Source organism: Gobius niger (genome assembly GCF_951799975.1).
Source record: "Gobius niger genome assembly, chromosome: 1".
In the NCBI taxonomy this organism is placed as follows: Eukaryota; Metazoa; Chordata; class Actinopteri; order Gobiiformes; family Gobiidae; genus Gobius; species Gobius niger.
In genome coordinates, this window is record NC_136852.1 from 56,289,288 (window position 1) to 56,315,522 (window position 26,235).

General features: G+C 41.3%; 2 protein-coding genes across 2 annotated transcripts in view; both read left to right on the plus strand.

Moving 5' to 3' along the window:
- Positions 1–1,750: 1,750 nt before the first annotated feature.
- bco2l (beta-carotene 15, 15-dioxygenase 2, like) lies at positions 1,751–12,487 on the plus strand (the record flags this gene model as incomplete). The annotated part of the gene is made up of 12 exons (XM_079570149.1): positions 1,751–1,772; positions 4,253–4,430; positions 4,807–5,018; positions 5,559–5,674; positions 5,773–5,875; positions 6,822–6,962; positions 9,098–9,258; positions 9,576–9,746; positions 10,991–11,128; positions 11,844–12,026; positions 12,132–12,242; positions 12,371–12,487. The coding sequence occupies 12 exons, from the start codon at positions 1,751–1,753 to the stop codon at positions 12,485–12,487; spliced, it is 1,653 nt and encodes a 550-aa protein (XP_079426275.1).
- A 3,112-nt stretch (positions 12,488–15,599) lies between these two features.
- Positions 15,600–26,235, plus strand: part of LOC306981035 (GDNF family receptor alpha-2-like) — a 60,216-nt gene continuing 49,580 nt past the window's right edge. Inside the window, exons 1-2 of the mRNA XM_079580581.1 lie at positions 15,600–16,187; positions 16,938–17,288. Coding sequence (XP_079436707.1) covers positions 16,136–16,187; positions 16,938–17,288 — 403 coding nt within the window. The 5' untranslated portion in view covers positions 15,600–16,135. The remainder of the gene's footprint in view (positions 16,188–16,937; positions 17,289–26,235) is intronic.

Below are 26,235 nucleotides of genomic sequence, written 5' to 3' on the forward strand. Positions count from 1 at the left end.
TTGAGCGCTGACTTTGAATGAGAAGTTCAGGGTTCAGGATCTAATTGGTCACTTGCTCGTCATTTGGTATGCACTGTGTTGTCCCTCTTTCTAAAACTGATACTTTTGTTAAACACTAATATTTGATTCATAATTTATATTCTGCTGGTTTCACCAAATGAGCTGCTAAACTTGCCGACAAGAAAAAAAAATCACTTTCATTTTGAATTTGATTTTAAATTAGTGGTAGTCTATGAGAAGTTACAACATTATACTGTATTTATTATGCAAGGCCGTGAGAGTGGCATTTTTTAGCAGAGACATGGATCTGTTTGCACCATGAATGACTATTTAAGGCTTGAATCTAGGGCTACACAATGTATTGCAAAATGAGGTTGTTAAAAATTCTCTGTTATAGTTGACCTGGTGGGAGAAGTTTATGGTTGCTGGGTAACGGAGCAGCATATAAATATGTAGTCAGTTAAACAGTCAGTTGTGCAGTTGCAAATCTCTGTGTCTGTGACAGAGGTGGGTTAAAATGCTATATTTGACAGCAAATATCGTCAACTAAATATATTTGACGATATTTAGTCCTTCATGCTTCCGACTTTACTCCTTTTGTTGGGTGTTGGGTGGATGAAGACTCCAGATTCCCCAATGTACTCCCCAATACAGGTGACACAGTATGTGCGAACCACAACATAAAGAAATATCGCAGAGGTCTTTATTGTGACTGAGATGTACGCAACATTTAAGTTAGTTCCAACCATGTTTTTTTGTTTGTTTTTGTTGAAAAGCTTTCAATTAGCAACATTGAAATGATTTGATAAAATATTGCAAAAATGTTTTTCCAGGCAGTTACAGTATCAAATACTGAAATCGTTTTCTTGTAAGCAGCCCCACTTGAATAATGTATAAACTTATTTACAGTAGAGTGATGGCACCATGAAGAAAAATGAGCACTTCTTCCACATCGTTTTGTAATGTAAAGGAGAGATTAGATATAGGTGGTTCAGGGCACTGTGCCCTAAGTGCCATATATAATCCAGTGTTTATGGGCTGGATAATCACGTACAACAATAAACTAAATTATGTAATTGTATTTACTTTCAGGACCCACTTGAGACAGGGCTTTCTCAGAACTCATCAATATAGAGAGATTTGAAGTAATAGGTGGCGTTCACGATTTAGAATGTGATGATGTCATAATGTCCGATGGAGGGCAGGGCCAATACAACTCTATGGGAGAAATGCAGTTTTTGGAAGAAATCTCCAAAACGAAAATTGACAAATGTTTTTCCTCATCAGTATTTGATCGTTATTGGATTCACAAACCTGTGATATTATTTTTATGTCATGTTTTCGCATATTGTCACCACTTTTTGACGTTTTTTGGATAAAATAATTGGACATTAGCTCATATGTGCTGACAGAGGAGACAATGAACTTTGTGACAGTTTTTGTTTCATGTGGATTCCTCCAGTAATGACTGAGATATGAGCCAAAAAACATAGACATAAAAATATGCATTTAGTCAGTTACCACAATTACCATAGTTACCGTCAGTTGCCTCCACCTCAATTTAAAACTATGGGCTCTTTAGAATGTTGTGATGTCACGTGAACGCAACCTATTTTTGGACTTCTGCGTTTGTGTATTGTAGAGAGGATTTCTCTACGATCACTTTCTGAACTTGGCTCAGGGTGCGAAGGTCACTTCAGGGTGTGTATAAATTCTCGATTTGTTTTCGTCACAGGCACAGAGGTCCACCATGTCCAAGACCGCAACTCCCAGTAAGTAAAGAGCATTTTCACTAACAGAACAAAGCACATATTTGATATAGTATAGATATAGTAAACATGTTGTAACTGCTACTGTAATTACGCCCACCATAATTACAGTCAAATACTTTCTAGCGCTCTACACATGGCAAGTTTGTTTCTAGAGATGACAAAGTAGGATAAATTAAAATCTCTCTGTGTAACATTCCACCCAACAACAAAATACAAACAATTTGTGTTACTGATGTTTTTGTTGGTGAAAAATACCTAAAACAAAAAAAGATGTGTCTTCACTGGGAGTGGGCTTGCCTCAACAGGCAACAAGTTTTGTAACTTTTCTGGGAGTATGGCATCACCAGTTCATCTCCATGGAGATCTTGCTGGTTTGGTTTGACCCCAGCTTGCCAAAGATGAAGTTTAAAGTTACTATACGGAGTTTAAAAATGGAGTTTAAAATTATGCATTTTCCTCCCTCTACATGTTCCAGCAATGTCCTAATGTGTAGAATGAGCTCAGACCTTTTCACCACAACTGCCTCTTAAATCCTGCACTGTCACTCAAAAACGTGTTAATTTGGGTCCGAAGTGCCGTCATGCACGAGCTTAATATAGAAGCTGCAGTTACGCATAAGACCTGAGGTGTCAGTAGTGAGTATAAAAATGACCAATTTGCATCTAGTCCATTTAAATAGGGCCTCTTCTAAATTCTTTTTCTTCTCTTTTTTTCATCCCCCTGCAAAAGTTGCCTGGTCTATGCCGAGCTGAGCATGTGCACGTTTGGTATTGTTCTTTTCCTTTCCAGTGTTTTGTGACAGTTTAGTTGCTCTTGCAACATAAGGCTTGGAAGGTTCCACAGTGTAGGAAATATAAAACATGATTAAATGAATTGGCAAAGCAAATAGAGCATATAGACTGGTCTGTCAAAAGGCGCTGCTAAACAACCTGACATGTCGTACTGTTACTAAAACCTAAGGAGTCTCGCACACTCCCACTACTAGACTTGTACATCCTTTTCCTAATGACGTGCAACAAGGACGAATAAAACAAACAAACTGATTCAAGTCCTCAACAGAGCACGGATTGCATTAGGATTTGGCTACGTTCGCAATGCACTGTTTTAACCGAGTCCACAAAGCCTCCCAGTGACGGTACACGTGCCAGAGCAGAAACATGCAGAGTTTTTGTTTTAATCATAATTCTATTCTTTCGTGTTCCCATCCGGAGCTGCAAAAAAAAAACGACATTTCCACCGTCCTTATTCTTGCGCTTCCCCGTCGAATATGAGCTTTTTGAAGGGACATGTACAATGTCTCATTAATAGCTCTTAGACTGACTCAGCCGTTAAGAAGATGAGAAGCAGCTGTCGTGTTGCTCAGATAAAAAAATAATTGAGAAAAAGACAACAGTGAGCCCAGCAAGGTCATGTACATTATATTGAGGCTCTGCTGTACCATGGGAAAAATGTTAAAAGCAATAGCACTCGCTTTTGAACTAGTCTCGTTATTGCTAATACAAAAAAAAACAAAAAACATACAGCATTCAAACATGTTATTTTAGTTTTTTTTTGTGCTAAATAACATAAAAGCAAGTGGACAAATCCAAGGTTCATTTGCCATAAACTCTATAAAAAGCCCACAGACAACACACTAAAGCCTGGAGTGGTTATCTTTTATAGCACACTGTCTGCTTTATTGTCTGTTCTACTGGTGTCATGGGAGAGGACATTTCTTCTGCCTCGTTGATTGGCCGCAGTAACAATTCATTCACAGTCAAAATAATGCCTGTGATGTTGCAACCAGCCCAGCATGTGGCTAGCATAACTTGACTTATTTAATCATGCCTGGCTCATATATATTTTACAACTCCCATTATGTGTGCAGATATGAGGTAATGAGCAGGAACTGGTTATTGGGTAACAGTTATGTGGTAGATAGTGCGGGTGTCATGCACAGGGCACGACCTCAGAGAGTTATCAGCACGAGACAGTGCATTTCTTTATTTTTAAATTAGGTGCAAAGATACTGTATGTCTCACGTGTTATATAATCAGAAGGAATCTCAAGATATTATACGACTAATCCTACATAAATGAAGAGCTGAAGGAGGTTTCTAAATCTTAAGGCTAGTAAGTAAATTACTGCCTGCCCTAAACAGACAAATGACATCAATGGAGGCAAAAAGCTAAAATGAAAGAGGATGCTATTCATTTACAAAGATAGAGCAACTTTTACCCTCACGTCTGCATTCTGAAAGTTCAAAGTTACAAGAGATTAAAGCTCCTCTCCAGAAGGCCATTGAGAATACACACCTGCCTGTGCAAAGAGGGTGTGTGAGTGTAAGATGGTGGGGTTAAAAGTTCAGTCGTTGTTCTCGCTCTGTGCTGTATCCAGATAGTGTCTAAAGATTTCCCCTCGCTTTTATCTCGGGGGATTACATGATGTACTGCGTTTGAATGCAAATAATCAATGGCAGTTCTTCTGTGTTCTCTGTTCAGTCCCCAGCAGGCAGCGGTGCCCACAGGCCAGCGGGCTGGAGAACCTGGCAACTCTCGTGTCCTCTGTGGAAGAAACGCCCGACCCCATCCCCACCACAGTCCAGGGCACTATTCCCACATGGATCAACGGGAGCTTCCTCAGGAACGGCCCTGCCAAGTTTGAGTTTGGCGATGACAGGTACACAACAATAGAGAAAAGAGAACGTTTACTGTAAGTTTAAACCAGATGTAATCATGCGGATATTGTTTCTACAATGTGGAAATAAATCAAATCAAGTTGATCTGATCAAGTCATTATTAACAATAGGAGCAGAAACCCAAAACAAAATAACACTGTAAAAATGACTTAGAAATGCAAATCATTTCGATTTAACCAAGTTGAGATGTTTTGCAGTTTCCTGTTGCAAGTACAGTATCTCCACATACTCAAGTTTAAGGTTAAAAGTGCACTGGACAGTAACCCAAGGCTAGAATAATATGTAACAACTTACTCTGTGTGGTATACCATGTTATACAGTACTTGCATGGATACATTTCCTTGTGTGTTTTTACAGATATGTGCACTGGTTTGACGGCATGGCCATGATGCACAGGTTCCATTTAAAAGATGGGGATGTCACCTACAGCAGCCGTTTCCTCCGGAGTGACTCGTACGTCAAGAACGAAGAAAAGAATCGCATCGTGATATCAGAGTTTGGGACATTAGCCCTGCCTGACCCATGCAAAAATATTTTTGCACGCTTCTTTTCACGGTTCCAGATGCCCAGTATGTATATCTCCATTTAAAGATATTTCATTACAGCTTTTTGACAGTTTAGTAGGACCACATTAGCAATGAAACACTGTCAAACTGATTAGGCATAGCATTTACCTTTGAAATGACAGTTATGGCTTACTGTAATAACTCCAAATATACTTGCTGTCTAACAAAACAAGCAATACAAGCAGTATAAACATAATTACAGAACAGATAAAAAGAAAAGCAAAATGTTTATATTTTTCTCCATTGCACTTGACCCTGTTTCTTATAAATGTGTTTTGTCGCCTAATGGAAGCAGGAGTTACATTATGTTGCGGTATTCTTTAAGTAAAGGGAACACAAGTCAATAAGTGTGTTTGTGGGTCCATTTGAGCAACGCTGTGCATCAGTTGTCTGAAATGGAAAGATCAATTCCGAGCGAGACTCTACATCTGAGAAACAAGGGGGGGAAGAATTGAGCGCAAAGTATATTTCACTTTTATCTTCGAGATAGATGGGCTGAGGTTAATTTAAAATATTCTTGCTGCTTTCTGTATGTGTGAGCAGAAGCTACAGATAACGCCAGTGTGAACTTTGTCAAGTACAAGGGAGACTATTATGTCAGCACAGAAACCAACTACATGAGACGGATAAATCCCCAAAGTCTGGAGACAAAGGAGAAGGTAAGACAGCAACACCTGCGCACACGTGTTTGGCGGATTTATAACTTTGGTAACAAGAACAAGAGGAGCCAATAAAGCTGCCTCTCTGTGCATTTAAGGTGGACTGGACCAAGTTTGTTGCAGTGAACTCTGCCACCGCGCATCCTCATTATGACCAAGAGGGGGCAACATACAACATGGGTAACTCCTATGGTAAACAAGGTAGGTCATAAAACAGAAAAGACATGCAAAGTAAACACACACAAACATGAAAGGCCAATAATCAGAACTATCAACAAGACGCAGTTCAAAATATAAAGTAAATAACTGGCAAATATGACCCCTTCTTTAACTGAATATTATTCTGTTAAATCTGGTCTTTGGGAACTCTGACATTAAAATGTCACCACTGCACTCACATTGAGGAAGTTACTGCTATAGTTGAGTTTCTGTCACATGAGTTGTTCCTGCTATGGGCGTCATTTTGAGGACTTTGCACCATTCAGCATTTGCACCATTCAGCATCAAAAGAAACTGTTAAATTCCTATGGGTTGCATATTTCATCACTCTTGTCCAGTTATGGGCTAGGGTGATGACCCGCGGGCCACATTGGGTTTTGATTTGATATTTGCTGGTTCATTTACAGTTTAAGGTTCAAACCAATACTATTTACAAATAGCAGTCTATTTGCCTAATTGCAGAATCTTCTGTACATGAAAAAAACAACAACAACAGGTCGTGCCGGTCGCCCTTTTAAGTATGGCGTTGGTTTGTCGGTTGTTATTTGTAGAACTTGAAGGTGCTGGTCAGGCTGAACTGCTTTGCCGGCAAAAATATTATTTTAAATTGTGCCTTAGTTTTATCACATAATTTGCTAGTCTTGAGTCGAGTGTTAAGATTAAAAAGTGCTTTAGCACAATAAAATGTAACAAAGTGCTGTGTAACTGTTACTGGAAAACGAAGGAGTGCATGATAAAAATGCCTCCATGCACAAGTATTGAAAGTATTCTATCCAAACTTTGTATTGCAACAAAAACATTTGTATGCTCATTTATTGCAGACTAGTCTTTAGCTTCATATTTTAAATTGTATGGTTCACTGTACAACGTCCTCTACAATGGTGAATCTTCTGTATTATCTAGTATTTTCTGTTTTTGGTCCAAACAGGCTTTTTCTACAACATCGTCCGTGTGCCTCCTCCTGATGAGACAGCGGCAAAGACAGACTGTGCAGACCTGAGCGGGGCCAAAGTAATCTGCTCCATCCCTGCCGCCGAACCCAGGAAACCTTCTTATTACCACAGCTTTGGTGAGATAAACAGCACATAAGCAATCTCGGGCCACACTGAATTTAAATAGTCTGCATGCTTCTACTTCATATAGCTATGAGAATTAGGATTTATGAGGTTTTCCCCCAACTAAGTCTATACTGAAGTGCACTATCCTCCTGTTGCCAAATGTAAATCAAAGTAACATTTGTCATGTGATTACATTTCCCAATGTAATGAAGAGAAAAATACAATATGCTTAATGGTGTTTTGGAATTAAATTATGTTTTCATTTACCTCATGTTGTAACTGAAGACAAAAACACTTCAATCTTGTATGAATCTGCTTTAGGGTCACATTGGGAAAAAAGGTTTTGTTTTCAGAGATGGCAGATGTATGTTATGATTATAATGTTCAATTAAATCTAATAGATGGGACGTAGGGATTCCTCTGGGGCCTAATAATGTTTGGATGTGGCTAATTGATTTCAGAGTGTGCCTAATATTAACTAAAAAGTAAAGAGCTTCTGCCAATCAGCCTATGCGACTTCAAGGCTCGGGCTAAATGAGCGTGTTTTCATTCTGGCCCAGCATCCCGATTATATCACTGTTTTTATTTCTAACAGACCATCCTCACGTGCCAAACGTGCCAGACTGTCTGGCTCCGTGAAATCTTACAAGTGATGCAGCACTGAATAGAACGACGTCACTACATTATTACGTGAAGTTAGATGTGTCATCTCTGCATGTAGTGTGTCAGCCTTCACCATTTTGATATTATTATTGAAAGACTTTCTTACTCTGATTGAAACACCTACAAGCCAACTCTATACCAATGAGAATTTCCTCTAGGGCCTAACTGGGCGGAAGGATATTGACTTATACCTTTTAATGGTTTCTTTAAGTGTAACAGCAGAGAGACTGAAAAAAATGCTTGATTTAGATCATTTCTTCAGAGAAACTTATAAGCTCAGTCCACATTAAGGGCAGCATGGTGGCACAGCAGTTAGCTCTCCTGCTTGGTGCCGGTTTCGATTCTCGGGCAGGGCCTTTCTGTGTGGACTTTGCATGTTCCCACAGTGTCTGTGTTGGTTTCCTCCGGGTACTCCGTTAAAAATAGGTGAATCCTCCAGCCAGGTGTTTCTGACCATCAGCCTGGCTGCAAATCTGGAGAATGGCCCCCAGGCTCCCCAGTGGCATCGAAGGATGGGTCAAATGCAAAGGGCACATTTCCCGATGGGGATCAATAAATTATACCTTCCCTTACTTAACCGTATGGTGAAAGTGTAGTTCAAGTGTAGCAGTAAAAACATGTTTAATATCGTGTGGCAGAAACATGGCAAATTGGTCCAGAGTAGTCCATACAGACTTGGCCATGGAAGCTACCTAACTAGCCACAGCTGCCCTGGGGCTAACCTATTCAGTAGCCATTCTGCACAAATGGTCTCACAAACAATCTTTCACTCACTCAGGCCAAGGAAGATGAAGTGTCTTGCTCAGGTGTACAACACCAGTAAGAACATGACAAACCTTCGCCTTGACAAAGACAGGTCTACTGTCGAAACGCATTGGCTGTCCAGATGATAGAATAAAGGACTTTTAATTTTTGTACACGGAAGTGCCTCAGATTTTTCTTTGACTGCTTCTACACATCTCCACAGCAAGTCATTTTTCTGCTTTCACTATTGCTCCGGCTCATCCTTGAAGAGCACCCGTGGATCACATTCTCAAACTTACTTAATGGACCTGATGCGCTCACACGTCTATCTCTCACCAATAAGAACGTGATTCGAACCACAAACTTTCTTATGAAATGACTGTAGCATTTTGAATACTAACCAGCCATAACGCAGGCCCTTGTGCTACACACATTAGCTTTAGTGATTAAATGCTCAAAACAGGAAACAGTAATTGCTTGTACCTACAGTACAGTGATTATGCTTGATTACCATTTCCTTTGCTTTAACACTGAATACTGCCATGTACTGACATGTCTGGCACAACGTGTATTTCCCACTGTGAAACATGCAGGATATTGCATGAAATTGAACCTGAATTTCCACATAATCTTGTATGAAACAATCACACAGAGAAAGAGGACTTGGCATAAACAACCCAGTACAATGCCCACATTTTGACAGAATGTATTTGTTTCTAAATGATTTTCTATTCCGCAGTCATGTCTGAGAACTACATTGTTTTTGTGGAGCAACCCATCAAACTGGATCTCCTTAAGTTCATGCTGTACCGGATTCAGGGCAAAAGCTTCCATAAAGTCATGACCTGGGAGCCAAAATACAACACTATCTTCCACCTGGTCAACAAACACACGGGCAAGGTGGGTCAAGAGCAAACTACTGCAAAGAGAGGTCTGCTGAATACTGTGGCATAGGCAATATATGGGGTGCACAGGGAGCTAATGAATGGGGGAAAACAAGGGAGAAAAATTGCAAGCTAATCTCTTCACGCGCCCTTATTTATTTTGATGAAACTGCACTCTGATGGTCTGGCCTTTCCTCATACATTGTTACTCACATCTCATTACACGGCATACCCATTAGGCGCACAATGGCTAAATATATGCATATAATGGAGGCCCAGTCAAGAAAAAAACTTTATTTAACATGCTCATACAACTTTTTTTTTATTGGATAGACAAGTGAAGTGAGATACCAGTGCGCTCCCATGTTCACCCTGCATCAGATAAACGCATACGAAGACAATGGGTTTTTGGTGATGGACATGTGCTGTGGAGACGACGGGAATGCAATTGGAGAGTTCACCTTGGAGAATCTTCGGAGAAAGAGTGGTGAAGAAATGGATAAGGTAAAAAATTATACAATCTGATACTTAATGGCGCTCTGGTTGTGGACCAAATTCACCTAACGTTTTGAATGTAAATCCCTGTATAGTATTTAAGTGTTTCAGATTTTCACTCTAATGTGAATCGTGAATAGTCAGACAATCTTCAAAAGAGCACCCATTGTGGGCTGCATTCAGTCACAGTGACATTTGGCCCAACAGGGCCAATGCAGTGACAGGTGAATCTCACGGGGAGTGAAAGTCTGCCTGTGTCCTGGCCAACAGATGAGCTTCTGTAGCTGTGGCAATGTATGCCTTAAATATGTTTTGGTAATTGTAGTCTACTTGTTTCTTGGTGAGTGGAAACTGTCTTAATGTGCAAATCAGAGATTGTAAAAGGGGAAGGCAAAATAAACTGAGCTCCAGCCTATGTCTTTTCAGTCTCGTTTTACAGAATAATGGTCTATTGACGTTGTGCTTTTTTGACGGAATAAACTAAACTAAACTAAACTAAAGGACTGTTCAAAGCAACAGTCGAGGCTATGCCTGGCTGGTGCTGGTAGTAAAAATTCCATTAAATAATTCCATTGACTTTTACTACTACTACTTCAACTATGTGCTGACTACTGACTATATCTCAGATATTTTACATTTAAAAAATGACAAAATGTCTCAATTTACCACATAGCTGATTAGTTGCCTTTGATCTTTTACGCCCTTAATATTAATGATTTTCAAAAGGCCTATGGAGATTTTAAATAGGATTATTATGCTTGGTTTACACATAGGGAAGGGGTAGCGCATTACAAAAGTAATGAGTTACAAAAATATATTACTTTTTTCAGTAACTAAGGAATATAACCTAATACTTACACAAAATACCAGAATATATTAGTCATTACAATTGAAGTAACTCAAGTTACAAGAGCATGGGGGAAAACAAAAGCCAAACTCCCCCCAAATAAAATGCAGCGTGTCAAATCAAGTTGTACAATGGTGTATAAGATCTGCGAAAGCGAAGGACAAGGAAATCTTTGACTGCACTTTTGCTCCATGGCATTATTACTATTTTCCGAAACAGTAATATGTAATACAAACATATTACAATTTTAAATTGACTTGCCCAACGCTGATTACGAATGCCATTTTGAGTCATTCAGGACTTCCAGTACCACAGTAGAGCCTGGACTGTTGAGCAGCAATGAAAACTCATTAAGCGTTTTTTCAATATATGCGAGTGTAATCTTTTTGTTTTATTCTATTTTCAGTTTTACAATGACTTGTGCAGAAACCTTCCGAGGAGATACGTCTTACCTCTTAATGTGGATGAACAGACTCCACTGGACCAAAATCTCATTACACTCAACAAATACACAGCCACAGCAGTGAAGACCAAGCCCAAGGAGGTAAAGCATATGTGGTCATAATCATAATCAACCATATGTACACGGCAAACGTGTTGAAAGAAAGCAGAAAAAGCTGCCAAATGTCTGTTTTTGCACAACACCAAGTAAAGAAAACGGCCTATGATTCTGACAAAAAGGACCCCATGGCCTCCCACACAGTCACTCACTCAGTGCAATTATCCGGCGTGAGTAGACAGTGAATCCAGGGTGTGCAAATGTAGTGCATCGACGTACGACAGCTAAAAACATGTCATGTTGAGAGCCCACAGTTCTGTGCAGAAATTGCTTTTTTCTCACACCATGTGGCGATCTTAAAATTACACATTTATACATTTTGAGGCCCTAAACCAAGTTCTACATATCTATCTATCTATCTATCTATCTATCTATCTATCTATCTATCTATCTATCTATCTATCTATCTATCTATCTATCTATCTATCTATCTATCTATCTATCTATCTATCTATCTATCTATCTATCTATCTATCTATCTATCTATCTATCTATCTATCTATCTATCTATCTATCTATCTATCTATCCTCATTCTATTTATACAAAGCCAATATATAAAAGGTTTAAGATTATGGCCTGATGGACAATGTCAAAAGTCAGTCAATTGTGCAGTAGATAAGTTGTTCAGACATATAGCGACTTGTTTTGCCTTGTTATTGTGCATACTGTTATATAATCTCTATTCAATGTTGTTTTCAGGTGTTATTGACCCATGAGGAGCTGCACGATGACACACTGTTGCAGTATGGGGGCCTGGAGTTCCCTCAGATCAACTATGCTCAGTACAACGGCCGCCCCTACCGCTACTTCTACTCCTGTGGCTTCGGACACGTCTTCAGTGACTCTCTGCTCAAGATGGACGTCCACACAAAGGAACTCAAGGTCTCTTTCTACCCAACCTGTTCTCTCCTTTTGACTGCCAGCACTTATTTATGCCAGGATTTTTATAGTCTGAAAAATCTCCAAAATAAATTGTAATGTGTGCAGGTGTGGCGTTTCCCTGGATTGTACCCGTCTGAGCCTGTCTTTGTAGCTTCCCCCGGAGCGACTGAAGAGGATGATGGAGTGGTCTTGTCTGTCATTATTACACCCAGAAAAGTATGTAGTAAAAATCCCCAAACCTTTTTCAACTTCAATTTTATGATGTTTGTGTACAATTATGTTAAGCAGCAATTACAGTGAACAGTTCTCTGTGATCTCAGATATAACTGATCTTTTTATTCCAGGAGAAAAGCACTTTTCTGCTGGTTCTGGATGCCAAGACCTTCATAGAGCTGGGCAGGGCTGAGGTGCCTGTCAATATCCCATACGGGACCCATGGCGTGTTTAACGAGATGGGCTAGACATGAGCCTGTCTCCAGCAGATGTCTGAAATAGAACCACGGTATCTCTGCTGATATCATTGTCTCTAAACATCTTCTACTGTAAATAAAAGAAGTCAAGTGATGTCCTGATTTGTCCTGCCATTACGGTTAGAGATGACAATCAACAAGACGGGAAGTCTAAAGTGGCTTCTGAAAACTGATAAAGTTTGTCCTCTATACATTCACTCCAATCCTGAGTGGAAATTTCCAAATATGAAGCTTTTTGTGAAAATATAAGTCGATACAAACATTAAAATAATATCCATTTCCCTGTTTCTGCCTAAAGTGTTTTAGCACCATCAATCCAGACGAAATGCTATATTCCCAGTGAGAACAGACAGCACTTAGGATACATAAAAATGCATCACAGGAAATTCAATTTCTGTCAAAGTAATGTGATAGAAATGGACAATGGCAGAAATGCCTGGAAAACAAATAGATCTCACTGGTCAATCGCCTCCATGCAGTCTAGTAGAGGTCATATCTGAATGTTGTAGCAGTTTATTTGCTCAAAACAAACCAGAGCAATGTTGACACACAATCACACACACACAGTTAGACACAAATGCACAAGAGAGTGCATTTGTGTGCATTTGAAGAGTAGTCTGCTACAATTACCACTATGCTAAAGAAAATGTGTCAAATCAGAATAACTCTATTCAGTTATCTTAACGCTGCACTTGTCAACCTACTGCCATCGCAAATGACATGGGCTTCATTTTTTTGCGTATTTTTGCTTGCCAATTAATTTATTGTGTATTTTTATGTAAAACACATATTCACTTGTGTGTGGAGTGAATGAAGAACAAATACTCAGATGTGAAGTGCTTTGGGCAACTTGTGACATGTGAAAAGCACTGTACTAATAAGCTTCCATTCCAAAATTAAATCATCAAGTTATTCTAACTTATATTTTTAATAGACTATGCTTGCTCTAGAAATTAAGAAAAAAAAAAGTATTTTCAACTGAATCTCTATCCTTTTAAACTTTAAGGCTCATGCTCTGTCTCTGTTTTCTTATGCACACTGGACTCCCTGGTTCTCATTCATTAGCCTGTAACTGCTAATGTAATCAGTAGAGGATCAGGTTCAGCAGCACTGTCTCCAAAGGCCACGTCTGATTGGAAGACATATGACCCCTGACCTCAGATTATGCAGAATTTTTTTAGCTGAGTATGCATTATCTGAAGCCTAAAAGCAAATTCTATAGACTATATGAAGTCAGATGAAGAGGTCATTGCATCATTTAAAGTGCCTGTCCTGATATGAAGCATTTATGTGTAAATCTTTAACAATAATATAGATTACTCGTATAGACATCAACTGGCTTCTTGACCATAACTGGTTTCAGGGGTGTCAGACTGGGGCAAAGGGTAGCCTACTGTTTACCCCGGGCAGGGAGGACCCATCAAAGCCTGTGCTTAAAGTTCAATGCTTAAAGCCATTTAGAAAATGTGTGCTGCTGGTTCATGTCGATGGCCATTTTGTGCTACATCCCTGACTGATTTAGGACTGATTTAACCCATAAAATACATTTATTGAAATTCACTATATACTTTCATATCACATAAATTGACATTGAAACCAGCCAATATTCACACTATCAAAGGCACTAAAATACTGGCCTTATTTCCTTCCCAGTGTTTGTTATCCAAGTCAATCATGATTCTTTGCATGCCCCTCGCCAGTAGAATGTTACACACACACTAAATTGAATACATTTTTGGAGCAAGTTGTAATTATACCAATAACACAATTTTTTCAGTAGATGAAAATATTCTGACTGTTTTTGTTATCGCTGACCATATACCAGTGACTACGGCCTCATTCAAAACAACTGTGGGTGGGTTACATAGAAGTACCATGCATCTACCATAAAGATGTCATGTGAGGAACGTTTTTTAATTTAGGTAAAGTAAATGCAGGTCCAATGTTTTTATGTCATATTGGGAAATTATGCAACGGTTCTCTTTAATCATAATGCACAAGTAAATGCAAATGTTTTCCAATTAGCTACTGTCTGGGTTGGTTGCATATGCAGTAAACAGTGGAGAAGCTATGATCATGCAGCAGTGAGGCAGGATGCTTTGTGCTGCTTTTACTGTGGCCCCATAATGACAGAGCCGTCCAATTCTACAGGGACATGAGGATGAGCCCGGCCAATAAAGGCAGAATCAGGCTGATTTTAGCGTTATAACAGCAGCTTCCCTCTCGGATCCCAGACTGGGTTGACAGTCAAACATCATTATGAGCCAGTGGCCTTGCAGTTTGTCACTGTCACTGCCTCTAAAAAGAGACTTTGTTTTCAACTTCTCTGAAGATTTATGACATTCCAGTCACTATTTAAGCAATGATGCACAACAAAGTCATTTTTGTTAATGTGAGGCCACAGTGAAAAATGGCAGATCCTGCGGGTTGTGGGATTCCTTCCTTTGTGAACACGCAGCATATAATGTGGAGCATTGTATGGTTTCCTTCAAATGTCAGATGACGTGTTGTGGGCAACATATTACTGATAACCATTAACCATAAAGACATTTTATCATCTCTGGCCAATCTCTAAAACTATTTTTGTTCAGTTACGTCAGTGTGCCTCGAGAGTTGAGACTGAATGTTTTATGTGAAGCAAATGAGAGCTGAGCCAGTGACATTGCTGATCTGTCTGGCTGTGAGACCTGATGCCAACACATTTACGCACTAATCGCGTTGGTGGTTTGGCCTTGACCCTGTACAGCTCTATTCAATGTCAACAAAAAGAAACGTAAAGATCTTTATGAAAAGATTACAATCTTGCCAGAAGGAAACGATGGGCCTACACAAATATCCGTTTCTGAAAATCAGTTGGCTTTCACATAAAATCCCACGGCAATATCACAAAAGATCAAAGAAAAACTAGTCGGGCCAAAGGAGGTCAGTGTAATTTCACTGTTGAGCACCGCGCTTTCCTGCAGGAGGAATATTACTGAGATTTCTTGGGGGTTGTTATTGGACCACGCTGGAAGATCGAGTTCCTCCTTTTCCAATAGTGACTCGACTAACAGCGCCCTCTGTCGGTTTCCCACTCACCTGACTTTATAAAGTGCCGCGATTCCTCAACACGCACACAGTGCGAGAGGAGCGTTCAGTGACTCCAGAGTGCGCAGCTTGTTCAGTGCCCGCATGAGCCTGCGCTCTGTAGCCTACTTTGACAGAGTTGTTCTTCCCTGTTAGAGACACTGGCAGAGCGCACAGATCGTGTGAAAGAATGCTTTAGGGGCAAGTATCTCTTTGAGCAGCTGGACGCGTGCCTATGATGCGGAGAGTGCAAGTCTCTCGAGTTTGTGGCAATGAAGAGACGGACCCTGAAACCGACTGCATGGATTCACTGATTGACTGAGTGGCATTTGTTTTCTTTTTGTCCCCCGTGGATTTATTTTGTGTCGTGGACAGACAGTTTAACATTGTGGAATATTGTTGGGGACCGAGGATTTGATGAGGCGCAAGCATTGTGGAGTTGAATGAGGATATTTATTTGTTACACTTAGCTTTTCCTTGGGTCAAGGATCCTGACAGAGCTGTCTATCTGTTAAGGCGGAGATAATTGCAATTGGACCCAAAGTCGTCTGCTCATCGCCTATCAAGTTCATCATGAAGTCTGGCACAGCGTGGATGTGCACCTATGTCTGCTTCCTGTTCTTAGGTGGGGAATCAAAGAGAATGACATCCTCTGCATAAAACAATCTAACACCAGTACTAGTTCAGACAGGCTGCACGAACTTTACAATTGAGCTATCGAAGACATACAACGTTTAAATTGGAAAATGTGACTTCACAATTATACAACATTTTGACCTTCTGAAAAAATAAAAAAATGTATTTTTGAAAACTAAATTCTATCAACATAATCTCCAGGATAAAACAGGTATTTCAGCGAGCCTCAGTAATTAACATGCCTGAAGGGTTCATAAAATATTCCCACTGCCAACTTCATGTCACTTTTTTTCTCTCTCACGAATGCGGTCTTCTGCCAAACGCAAGTCTCTCCATCACCACAAGGGGGCCCTCTTGTCATGTCCCCATGAGTCAGTGCAGTGATTTAAAGTAGGCTAGTACAAAGATGCGCTTGAATCCTGACTGCTGTCGAGTACCAGCAGCACCTCTGTCTATTTTTTACAAGTATGAAGAAATACAAGTGTGAGGGTGACACAGTTCTTTGTCTTTTACATGTTTTACTGATACCTTCACAATGTTTTTTATGCATAATAAGAACTATATTACTGTATAAATGCACTGTATTCAACAGGTCCTGAACATGAGCTATGTATTTAGACTGACCTAATTTCACTGTTATTGTAGGCATTGCTTCCTTAACACACAGTTTCTTTGCAGATGTTTCCATTTATAAAAATAGGACAACCTAATATAATTTCCCCCTTTGGTCTCTGTACAGAGGAGGCGATGAGTTCCTGGGATAGCCCCTCGTCTGTGTCTGTGTCCTTGCTCAATGACGGCCCTGTGCCCGCCGGGCCTGTGCCCAGTGCTCAGCCAGAATGGGTGGACTGCATCCAGGCCAGTGACATGTGCAACCAGAACCCCCACTGCAGCTCTCGGTACCGGGTCATGCGCCAGTGCCTGGTGGGAAAGGAGAAGGAGGCCATGCTGGATAACAACCGGGAGTGCCAGGCAGCACTAGAGGTTCTGTTGGTCAGTCCGCTGTATGGCTGCCGCTGTAAGAGGAGCATGAAGAAGGAGCTGCAGTGTCTGCAGAACTACTGGACCATCCACATGGGGCTCATCGAAGGTATGAGCCAAATCCTGCTTTATAAGGCTGCTGCCAGACAAATTCATATCTCATCATTTATTTAATGTGTAGTCGTTTTATTTTATAAACTCCTGGTCTATAAAGCTTTAAGTGTTTTAATGCGAAAACTCACTAAACCTTCATCGTCTTTTGTGGCATTAAAGAGAAAAATCTTTTACAAGGCGAGGCTGATACAGGAAATACATTCATTTGAATGAATGAGCACCACTATTCAGTGTAAGAAGTATAATATAATACAATGCTGCTGTGTGAGGCTTTAGACATGTGTTGGGACCTTGAAAACATTTATTGTCCAATAAATGTTAATAACATCCATGGAATGATATATGTGAGTAATATTTCAGTTTAAGGATCAGGCAGTTCAGTGTTCATGAGTGGAATCAGGGACAGAGCGAGCTCTGAAAGATTAGTGCATATTGACAGATCTGTTGCTACACCTGATAGTTACCGCTGTTGAAATCTTTCCAGCTGTTTCATTAAAGGCTTTATACAGTAAACTATCTGCCATCCGTTATGGCGTGATTTTCATATTGATTTGGTACATTTTTGGTAGATGCCCTCCCAGACACAGCTCTTAATTTTAAGGACTTTAAAGGACTAATTTTTGACAGAAAGTATATTTGATTTATAAGACAGCAGAATATATGTGTAATAATAATTTAATTGTCCAAAAGAGTTTATTTGTACATATTCATGTAAAAGGAGATAACTATAAAATTTTATAGCTGCTCAATCATCTATCTCAATTAGCCTTCCATTATTTAGATTTAACCCTCTATACGTCCCAGACTGGGAGGAAGGATACACTACCCTATTCCCTTATGCCCTCTTACCGATACCCAAAAGCCCTGATGAAAAATATATATGCTTTCCTACTTGCCTCTGCTGCCCTCTCGGAGGTATAATGGAGCTGTGATGGGATTACATTAGGTAGACCTGTTATGGTAGACTTATTGGTTTTCACCTAAAGTGTTCCATATTACCATGTAATCAGGTTATAGCAGTGAGAGTCCTGTGGCCCTTATGTGTCCACTTAGGCCGGATACAAAAACACACTATAATTCAACATACAAGGATCCTACATCCTCTAACCACCAGATCCTTCTCCACTCTCTTGCCTGCGCACTACTCCGAAGTTTGTTGAGCGTCATGCCATGTAAACACAGAGGGCCCTAATGTTTTCTGCTGTTTGAACTAATGGTTGGAAAGAGGGCAGAGTCTGTGCAGCTTTGAGCTTTCTGGGCTTTTGTGTGGTGATCCATGAAGTTATTAGTGAGGCTGACTGCTCATAGCACCAGCCACACTTCATTGGACTGGTGACAGCAGAAGGTCCCTGACAGGAGCTCAAACAGAAATGTAATGGCATGGATTCTCCCCAGGCCTCTCTCCTCCAATTCACTCGCACTCTTTGCTCTCGCGGTGATCTCTTATTTCATTTTCAATTTCCCACACTTTTTCCCCAATGAAAGGAGAACATGCAGTACTTGAATATACAGGGCTTCGTGGAAGTCATGGAAAGGTTTGTCATAAGGAACAAGGTAAAATCATGAATGAAATGACAAAGTAAAGTCTAGGGAAAAATCTTGAAGGTCTAAATAAGAATAGACACTAATTCAGTCTCACATCCCACACAATAGCTACGCTCTCTGAGAAGTCTCTAAACTTAAAGTCAGTAATATTATAATAGTAATAACAATTGTTCTGTTCAAAGCCTTGAAAGATGGCTCGATATCAGAACATTCCTGCCTCACAGCCAAAGTCTGGGGTTTGATTTGTGGACAGGGTGGTTTCTGTGTGGAGTTTGGATGTGTTCTTTGGGTGCTCTGGGTTCCCGGGTTGACGATGGAACATACATGAGAAATTTCCTTACAGGGGCAATAAACAGTCCTTGAAATTAAACTTAAAAATGTCTTTAAGAACCCTTTTCCCGACCTTTGCCCATGGTCTACTACAAGAAGAAATCTTTAGCACACAAAATGAAAAATTAAGCTTTTCCCACATGGTGCCCTCATGGCCTGACAAGCCGTGTACTGTTTTGGCCCTTGTTGTCTTTGGAGATAAAACCCCACTTTAACTCAAATGAATGCTCTTACAGTGAAGCTTTAATCTAATCACGATCCATTGCGCAGTCAAGCAGGCTTTGTTAAGTGGAAGCGATCTATGTACAGCATCCATCTCGGCAAACAAACTCCCATGGCACGATCCCAGCAGACCCAGGGCAAATGGGGCTAGCACATTATCGTTAGCGCGCCAAACAGGAAGATTTCAGCCTCAATATGGGGTCATGTTAAGATAATGAGGGAGTGAAGGAGAAGGCAGTGATACTGAATAACCAGGGGAAGAACAAGGACTGAGAATCAAAAGTATTTGACTTGACTGTGAAAATTAAAACAATATGTAGACTTTGCAACTGCTGTCAAAGTATTAAAGTATACATGGAAACGAAACTGGTTCTTGAATGGAGACGTGTTTGTTGTTGTGTAGTTTGTGTAAATGCTCAAATCACAGTCTTCCGTTATACACAATGATACGGAGATCTAGAAAATATGCTAAACCTTTTTTTGCGTCCATCCATCCATCCATCCATCCATCCATCCATCCATCCATCCATTTTCTTCCGCTTTATCCGGGTCGCGGGGGCAGCAGTCTCGGCAGAGATGCCCAGACTTCCCAATCCACACACACCTCCTCCAGCTGTTCTGGGGGGACCCCGAGGCGACACCAGGCCAGCTCGGAGACATAGTCCCACCATCGTGTCCTGGGTCTTCCACGAGGCCTCTTCCCTCCCGCGGGAGGCGACCAGGAGGCATCCGAAACAGATGCCCTAGCCACCTCAGCTGGCTCCTTACGACGTGAAGGAGCAGCGACTCTACTCAGAGCTCCTCCCGGGTAACTGAGCTCCTCACCCGATCTCGAAGGGTGCGCCCAGCCACCCTGCGAAGGAAACTCATTTCGGCCGCTTGTATTCGCGATCTTGTCCTTTGACAATTGCGTACATGGGCTAATTTGAAATGGCAGTATAATTTTCTTGCTTTACTGCCACAAAGGGTGTGAGTAATTACTTGAATTTTAACCTAACAAATAATCAAATTGTCCAATTCCACACGACAATGAAAGAACACAAAGATAAACACTTATCTAATTATTATCATCTTCAGCTCAATTTGAATCATTTCATCAATAAAAGAGACACTGAGCTGTTGAAATGAACTTTTAACTGCATATTTTCTGACTGGCAGAAATCCACTGGAACATTGACTTTGAGCTAAGGCCAGCCTTCTCTTTGATCGGTGTGTGCTCGGTTACCTTTAGGCAGCTGAACAGCACTGTATGACTTACACGCCTCGGAAAAAGATTGCTCTAATAGCCTGCTCTGAGCTATCCTCCATGACGCTAATGGTGACCTGTTAATTGTGTTTGTTAACTGAAAATGGCAGCTAAATTCAATGTGTCAATATAGCCGGCCTTGACAGATAATGTATGGTTTTGCTCTGAATAGGTCTGTATCAGTGTCGCCAATGGGCTCTGTAGCTGCTTGAATCCATAATAAAAGTAATTATCAGGATAGAAACATCGGCTTCTGCAGAGAAAGTGCTAAGGCGGCTGTGGCTCGACTCAATTGTACCTTATTATTTATAGTTTTGTGGATGCAACCTCGTAGGCCGGCGGATTACAGTTGGTTATTAAGAGACATACTGACTAGAGTTCCACCTACATGGGTTTTTCTAAGGCCGATGCCGATTTTAGGGCATTTTTAATGGCTGATATTTTTCCAAATGTCCGGTCTATACTCCTTAAAACAAAAATACTTAGCTGCTCCAGACGATTTTATTTTATTAAGTTAGCAAGTGTTTTATTTGTTAGTGTACAACAAAATAGTGTTCAGGTGTTAGTCCTGAGCCGCTGCGACTGAGCCACGCCACCGCTGTGGCCCAACCTGACCAGCATGATTATAGAGGTTTGGCTGGCTGCCTTCACTCCTCCTCTGATCCTCGGTGCACCGCCTCCTGGGTTTGTCCCTGTTTCAGAGCGTGTTGTCCTGCACTGCTCAGCTCCACCTCCTCCTTCCTCATCCTCCTGCACAGTTCCTCCGCTCCCTCCGCTCCACAACAGTCTTTCACCATCTTCTGGGAAGAGCGTAGCAGTCAATCTGTGCCAGATCAATAGAAGGCATGTGTGGCTTAGCTGTGAGTCTCGCCCGGATACCTCCTCGTTTGTCCCTTTTTTGTTTCCTGTAGCTTCTCTTGTGACGCCTCCACTGTGATGCAGGTGAAAGGGCTCTTGGTGCCTGTGCCAATGTCTCAGGAGAAGAAATTTGTAGGTCTCAAATGGGTTTAGTTGATAGGCTAGCTGTTTACTTTTAAAAGATGTATATGCTCAAGCTCATTGTACGTTAGCATAACAAAGGTCTTTATGTGAAACAGTCGATGCATCATGATAACTCATAATAAGAGCACCTTAATGTCAGCAGGTGTATGTAAAAAAAAGCCTGGTGTGAAAACCTGTGTTCTGGAGGGCATGAACGAGTGCTGTAACCCTGATAGAAATACGTAAATGAAGGTGAGGGTAAAATATATTTGAAAGTGAAAGAGAGATTGCCGTGAATAAAAAGCAGGAGAGAGAGAGGACCTCGAGAGCGAGGGGTGTTCAAACACATAGGAAGTGGGGTTACCAAGGTACACAGTATTCCTTGGTGAAACTATCATTACTATGAGCAATGGTAGCAGTCACCGGCCATTACCTTAGCCATCCACTGTCATAAGGAGCACATTTTTCCAGCCGGGCCCGGTCTCAGTGTGTAGTAGAGGCTGGCTGCTGCATGCTGAATACGTCCTCTTCACTCTCCCCCTCTTTACTGCGAGGGCCCTACAACAAGTCCACTTCATCATCAGAGGAAGGGCCCGTCGATACCTACGGGACAGGATCGATACAGGCTCTCAGCTCTAGCCTCCGCTGCCCATTCACCCCTTTCATCTCTTGTCCCAAAACCTGAGAGGGATCAGTACAAAATGATGACAACACAGGCCCACAACGTGTCTGGGTAAATCTGACCAATGATTTTCAATAGTGCAGTGTCCTACAAGCTCAAGACAGGCAGCAGAAAATGTTTGGTTTTCTAAGCGCCATCTTTAAGGGATCAAAATGAGCATTACTGAATAGGATTGTACAACACAGGATCTCTTTGTGCTTGTTGTACACTGAGGTGGTTTAAGGTGTCGGGCACTGGGGCAGGCATTGGAAATGAACTTGAGGTACTCGACATTCACGATCATAATTATCGAGGTAGTTAGAAGCGTAACTAACAACAAAGTGATCCAGCTTCTTGGTTTGAACAGCATAAGGTTAAAGAATGTGACAAGTATATGGACAGGCACTCAGCAAACTGAACCTAAGAGGCTGAGAACAGAACAGTATGCTGCACTGGACTGATCCAGTTCTAAAACAGGACCGAACCAGGTCTAAACCAGTGCTAATGCTTTAACAATACAATTCCATTAAAGAAAAGAAAGAAGAGTAATAAATCCCCCGTCACATCAGTGTGCCTTAAATATAGTGTCAGAATGGCCATGGGCAGGTATGGAGCGGCACAGAGGCAGTGGCAGTGCAGATGAAGTCTTTATAGTTGAGTGCGTCAGTCTGTATCAGAGGAAGCGAGTGAGTGACGGGCCATTCTGTCAGCTCACTGAATACTGTCGTGATGTGGGCATTAAGACTCACTCAGACGGAGGGGCGAGCGGCATGGAGCGCTCCTGAATGATGTCAACAGGCTGCTCACTGCTCTGTCACCTCTGTATCACTAATTCAAAGAGCGCTTTCCAGAAGAAAAGCCAAGCCAGGCTCCCTTTCTCTAGCTCTCTCTCTCTCTCTCTGCACAAACGTTTGGCCACACGACAGATTTCAATCATAATTTTCTGTAATTAGTTAAAGAGTTTATGATAGCTCTCAGTGAAAGCATTTCCAAAAGCGCTGTCCAGTGCACTCCCAGAGTTGAGACACGCCCAGCCATAAACTCAGTGCTCCCGGCACATCAGCAGTCAGGTATAAAGAAATGAATATGTGACACTACTGAGTTTGACATGAGGTGAGTTGTTGTGGCTGGATGGCTGAAGCAGGGCATCCATGAAAGTTTCAAGTGAATCTTCTATCTAAAACAGTTGCTTCATATGGTGTACAAATGTAAAATTAAATGTAACGCTGATAATTTATTGTGATGACTCCTCCGAAAGGGAAGTAACGATTGAAACAAGGCCCTAGATGCCTGATTTTTGTGTAACAAAACTGTAAAAGAAGACAATATAGCAGAAAGGGCAGTAAAATAAAACACCTTTATCGATTGTGAACCAGCAGACTAGTTTAAGCCTACAATGCAGTATTGCTCCACTTCGCTCCCTGAAAATTGCGAAACGTGGAAGGCGGTATGTTAGAAATGCAGTGGGAAGTTAGGAATGAATTTGCACAACAGCTATCAAATAAAAACTCTGCCGTCCACATCATCAAACACACGCTCCCTCCATAAACAATATGTCACACCTGTCTTACATTATCTCCACTGGCCCCCATCACAGTGTATTCACTAAAAACTCTCAAAACTCTGCTCCTCACATTCAAAGTCATGCACAACCTTCCCTTTCCATACCGTCGTCATATTTCCTGTCCCACCTGCCCGCTTTCCCCGCTCCTCCTCCTCTCTCCAGCTGTCTGTACCCCCTGCCCGCCTCGTCACCAGGGGGGCCTTGAGAATGCACTGCCCTTTTTGCATGTATGCTTTTTTTGTTACTTAGTACCCGGCCTCTAAACTGTTACAAGCGGTGCAAGTTAAAACAACGATGTAGTGAAACCGATGTGTGTAATTTCACAAGGTTCAATTATCTGCATTTGGGATATTTTCAAGGCCCCATAACAATTTAGTACCACCAGGCAGAATTTACACCTCTTTGTAAATGTTGTACCTGGTATTAAAAAGCTGATTTAGGTGCGCCGCCATGTAGCCATTCCTATTACCATTACATTTACATAGCCAAAGGGGAGGACTGAAAAATCCAGCTCTCATTTTCTTAGCCATGTTTGCTCGCCGCCTCCGCCACGGATCGGAATTGTGACTGGAAATATTATTGTGAGCTAATCCAATATCCCGTTTGTGTGGTGGAAATTGAGTTGAAAATGTCAATACGACTTCAAAAGCAGGAGAATGTGAACCTGATCACATATACAGTGGTTGACAAAGTTTTCTTCGTCTTGCAATTTAAAAAAGCAAAGGTATAAATGGCTGGTGTCAAGTGCTTGATGAAAAATACGTTAAAACATTCATGCTCTGCTGTGATTTCTTCAGACAGAATTGCTAACTCACTGAGGTCGCGCTGAGTAGCTTTGGCACCTTTTGTTTCAGCAGGTCTCTGTAAAATGAGCAGACACGAGCTGGGCCCAGGGTGGCAGGTGACCTACAGCCACGCTGCAGGCTGTCCGGGCTCCACTGCGCGCTCTCTCTGATCTGTGTAATTAGCTTAAGAACAGAAGAGGTGCTGATAAATACTGCATCTCTGTTAAATAATACTGTGTGGTGGGAAGAATATTTGGACAGGTTGCCTCAAGCTAAAGCCTGGGATTTCTTTTAAAAGATCATACAAGTTCTGGTTTAATAATGCACATTAGCAAAACAGTAGCAACTAATCAATAATTCACAATCAGCAAAATGACGCAGAGGTAAGAAGAATATATTTTGTTTTATAGCCTGTGATATACAATTAAACATGTGGTTAGCAGCACCCTGTTGCATGGCAAGTGCATACTCTACTTGTCACAACAATATAACCACAATTAATCCTAATTACCCAACATTAATTCAGCGTATTATTATATAAAACACTTTATGTATATAATAGTAATTAAACCACATGCAGAAAAAACAAATGTTTATAATCAGAGACTGTGGGCAGAGGCGGGTACAGTACTCATTTACCCAAGTACATGCACGTGAGTAACTGATATAATTAACAGCACTTGGGGTAATGTTACCACGCAATTCTTCTGCTAGTATGAAATCATTTTGAGAGAACAGTTCCCCAAATTAAACAATTTTTTTGGTTACTCTTTTCGGCCTGAGGAAAGCTGTTTTAATAATTTACACTTCAATTATCATTGAAGGATTATCTTCTCTAATTTGTATGGTGCATTTAATAAATGTTAATACGTTAATTGTCAGTCAAATTACATCACTATCCATCCATCCATCCATCCATCCATTTTCTTCCACTTTATCCGGGGCCGGGTTGCGGGGCAGCAGTCTCAGCAGCCTTCGACTGCCACCCAGTCCTCTTGGCACCCGACCCCTATGGATCCCTCTGCGGGTGGTGAGTCTGCAGGAGGGCGGGCCCACGTCATCCCTTCGGGCCTCTGCCCACGGGGCCCGGCCGGCGCCAGGCGCTTGCTTTCGAGCCCCGACCCCAGGCCTGGCTCCACGGTGGGGCCCCGGCTGCACCATGCCGGCGACGTCTCGGTCCTTGATTGGTCTACGACCATAGAAGTCTTCTGAGCTGCTCTTCATCTGACCCGTCACCTCGGACCTGTTTGCCATAGGAGACCCTACCAGGGGCATGAAGCCCCAGACAACATAGCTCTTTGGATCATTCGGGCACTCAAACAACCCCAACACGTAAAGGTAGCAGCTCACGGGGTTGAAATTACATCACTAATAAAACATAAATCAGACTTTTAATTTCACTCAAGTACTTTTCCGTTGTCACTTATTTGGGTAAATACTTCCTTACTTTTACTTGAGTTGAATTGGTGTAACGTTCTTCTTACTTGAGTAAACATTTTGGGCTACTCTACACACCAGTGGGGCAATAAATCAAAGATCTTGGCATTTGATTAAGAAGTCCAATTATAAAGAAGGAAGACTGGGATTATGAGCAGTCAATATTAAACA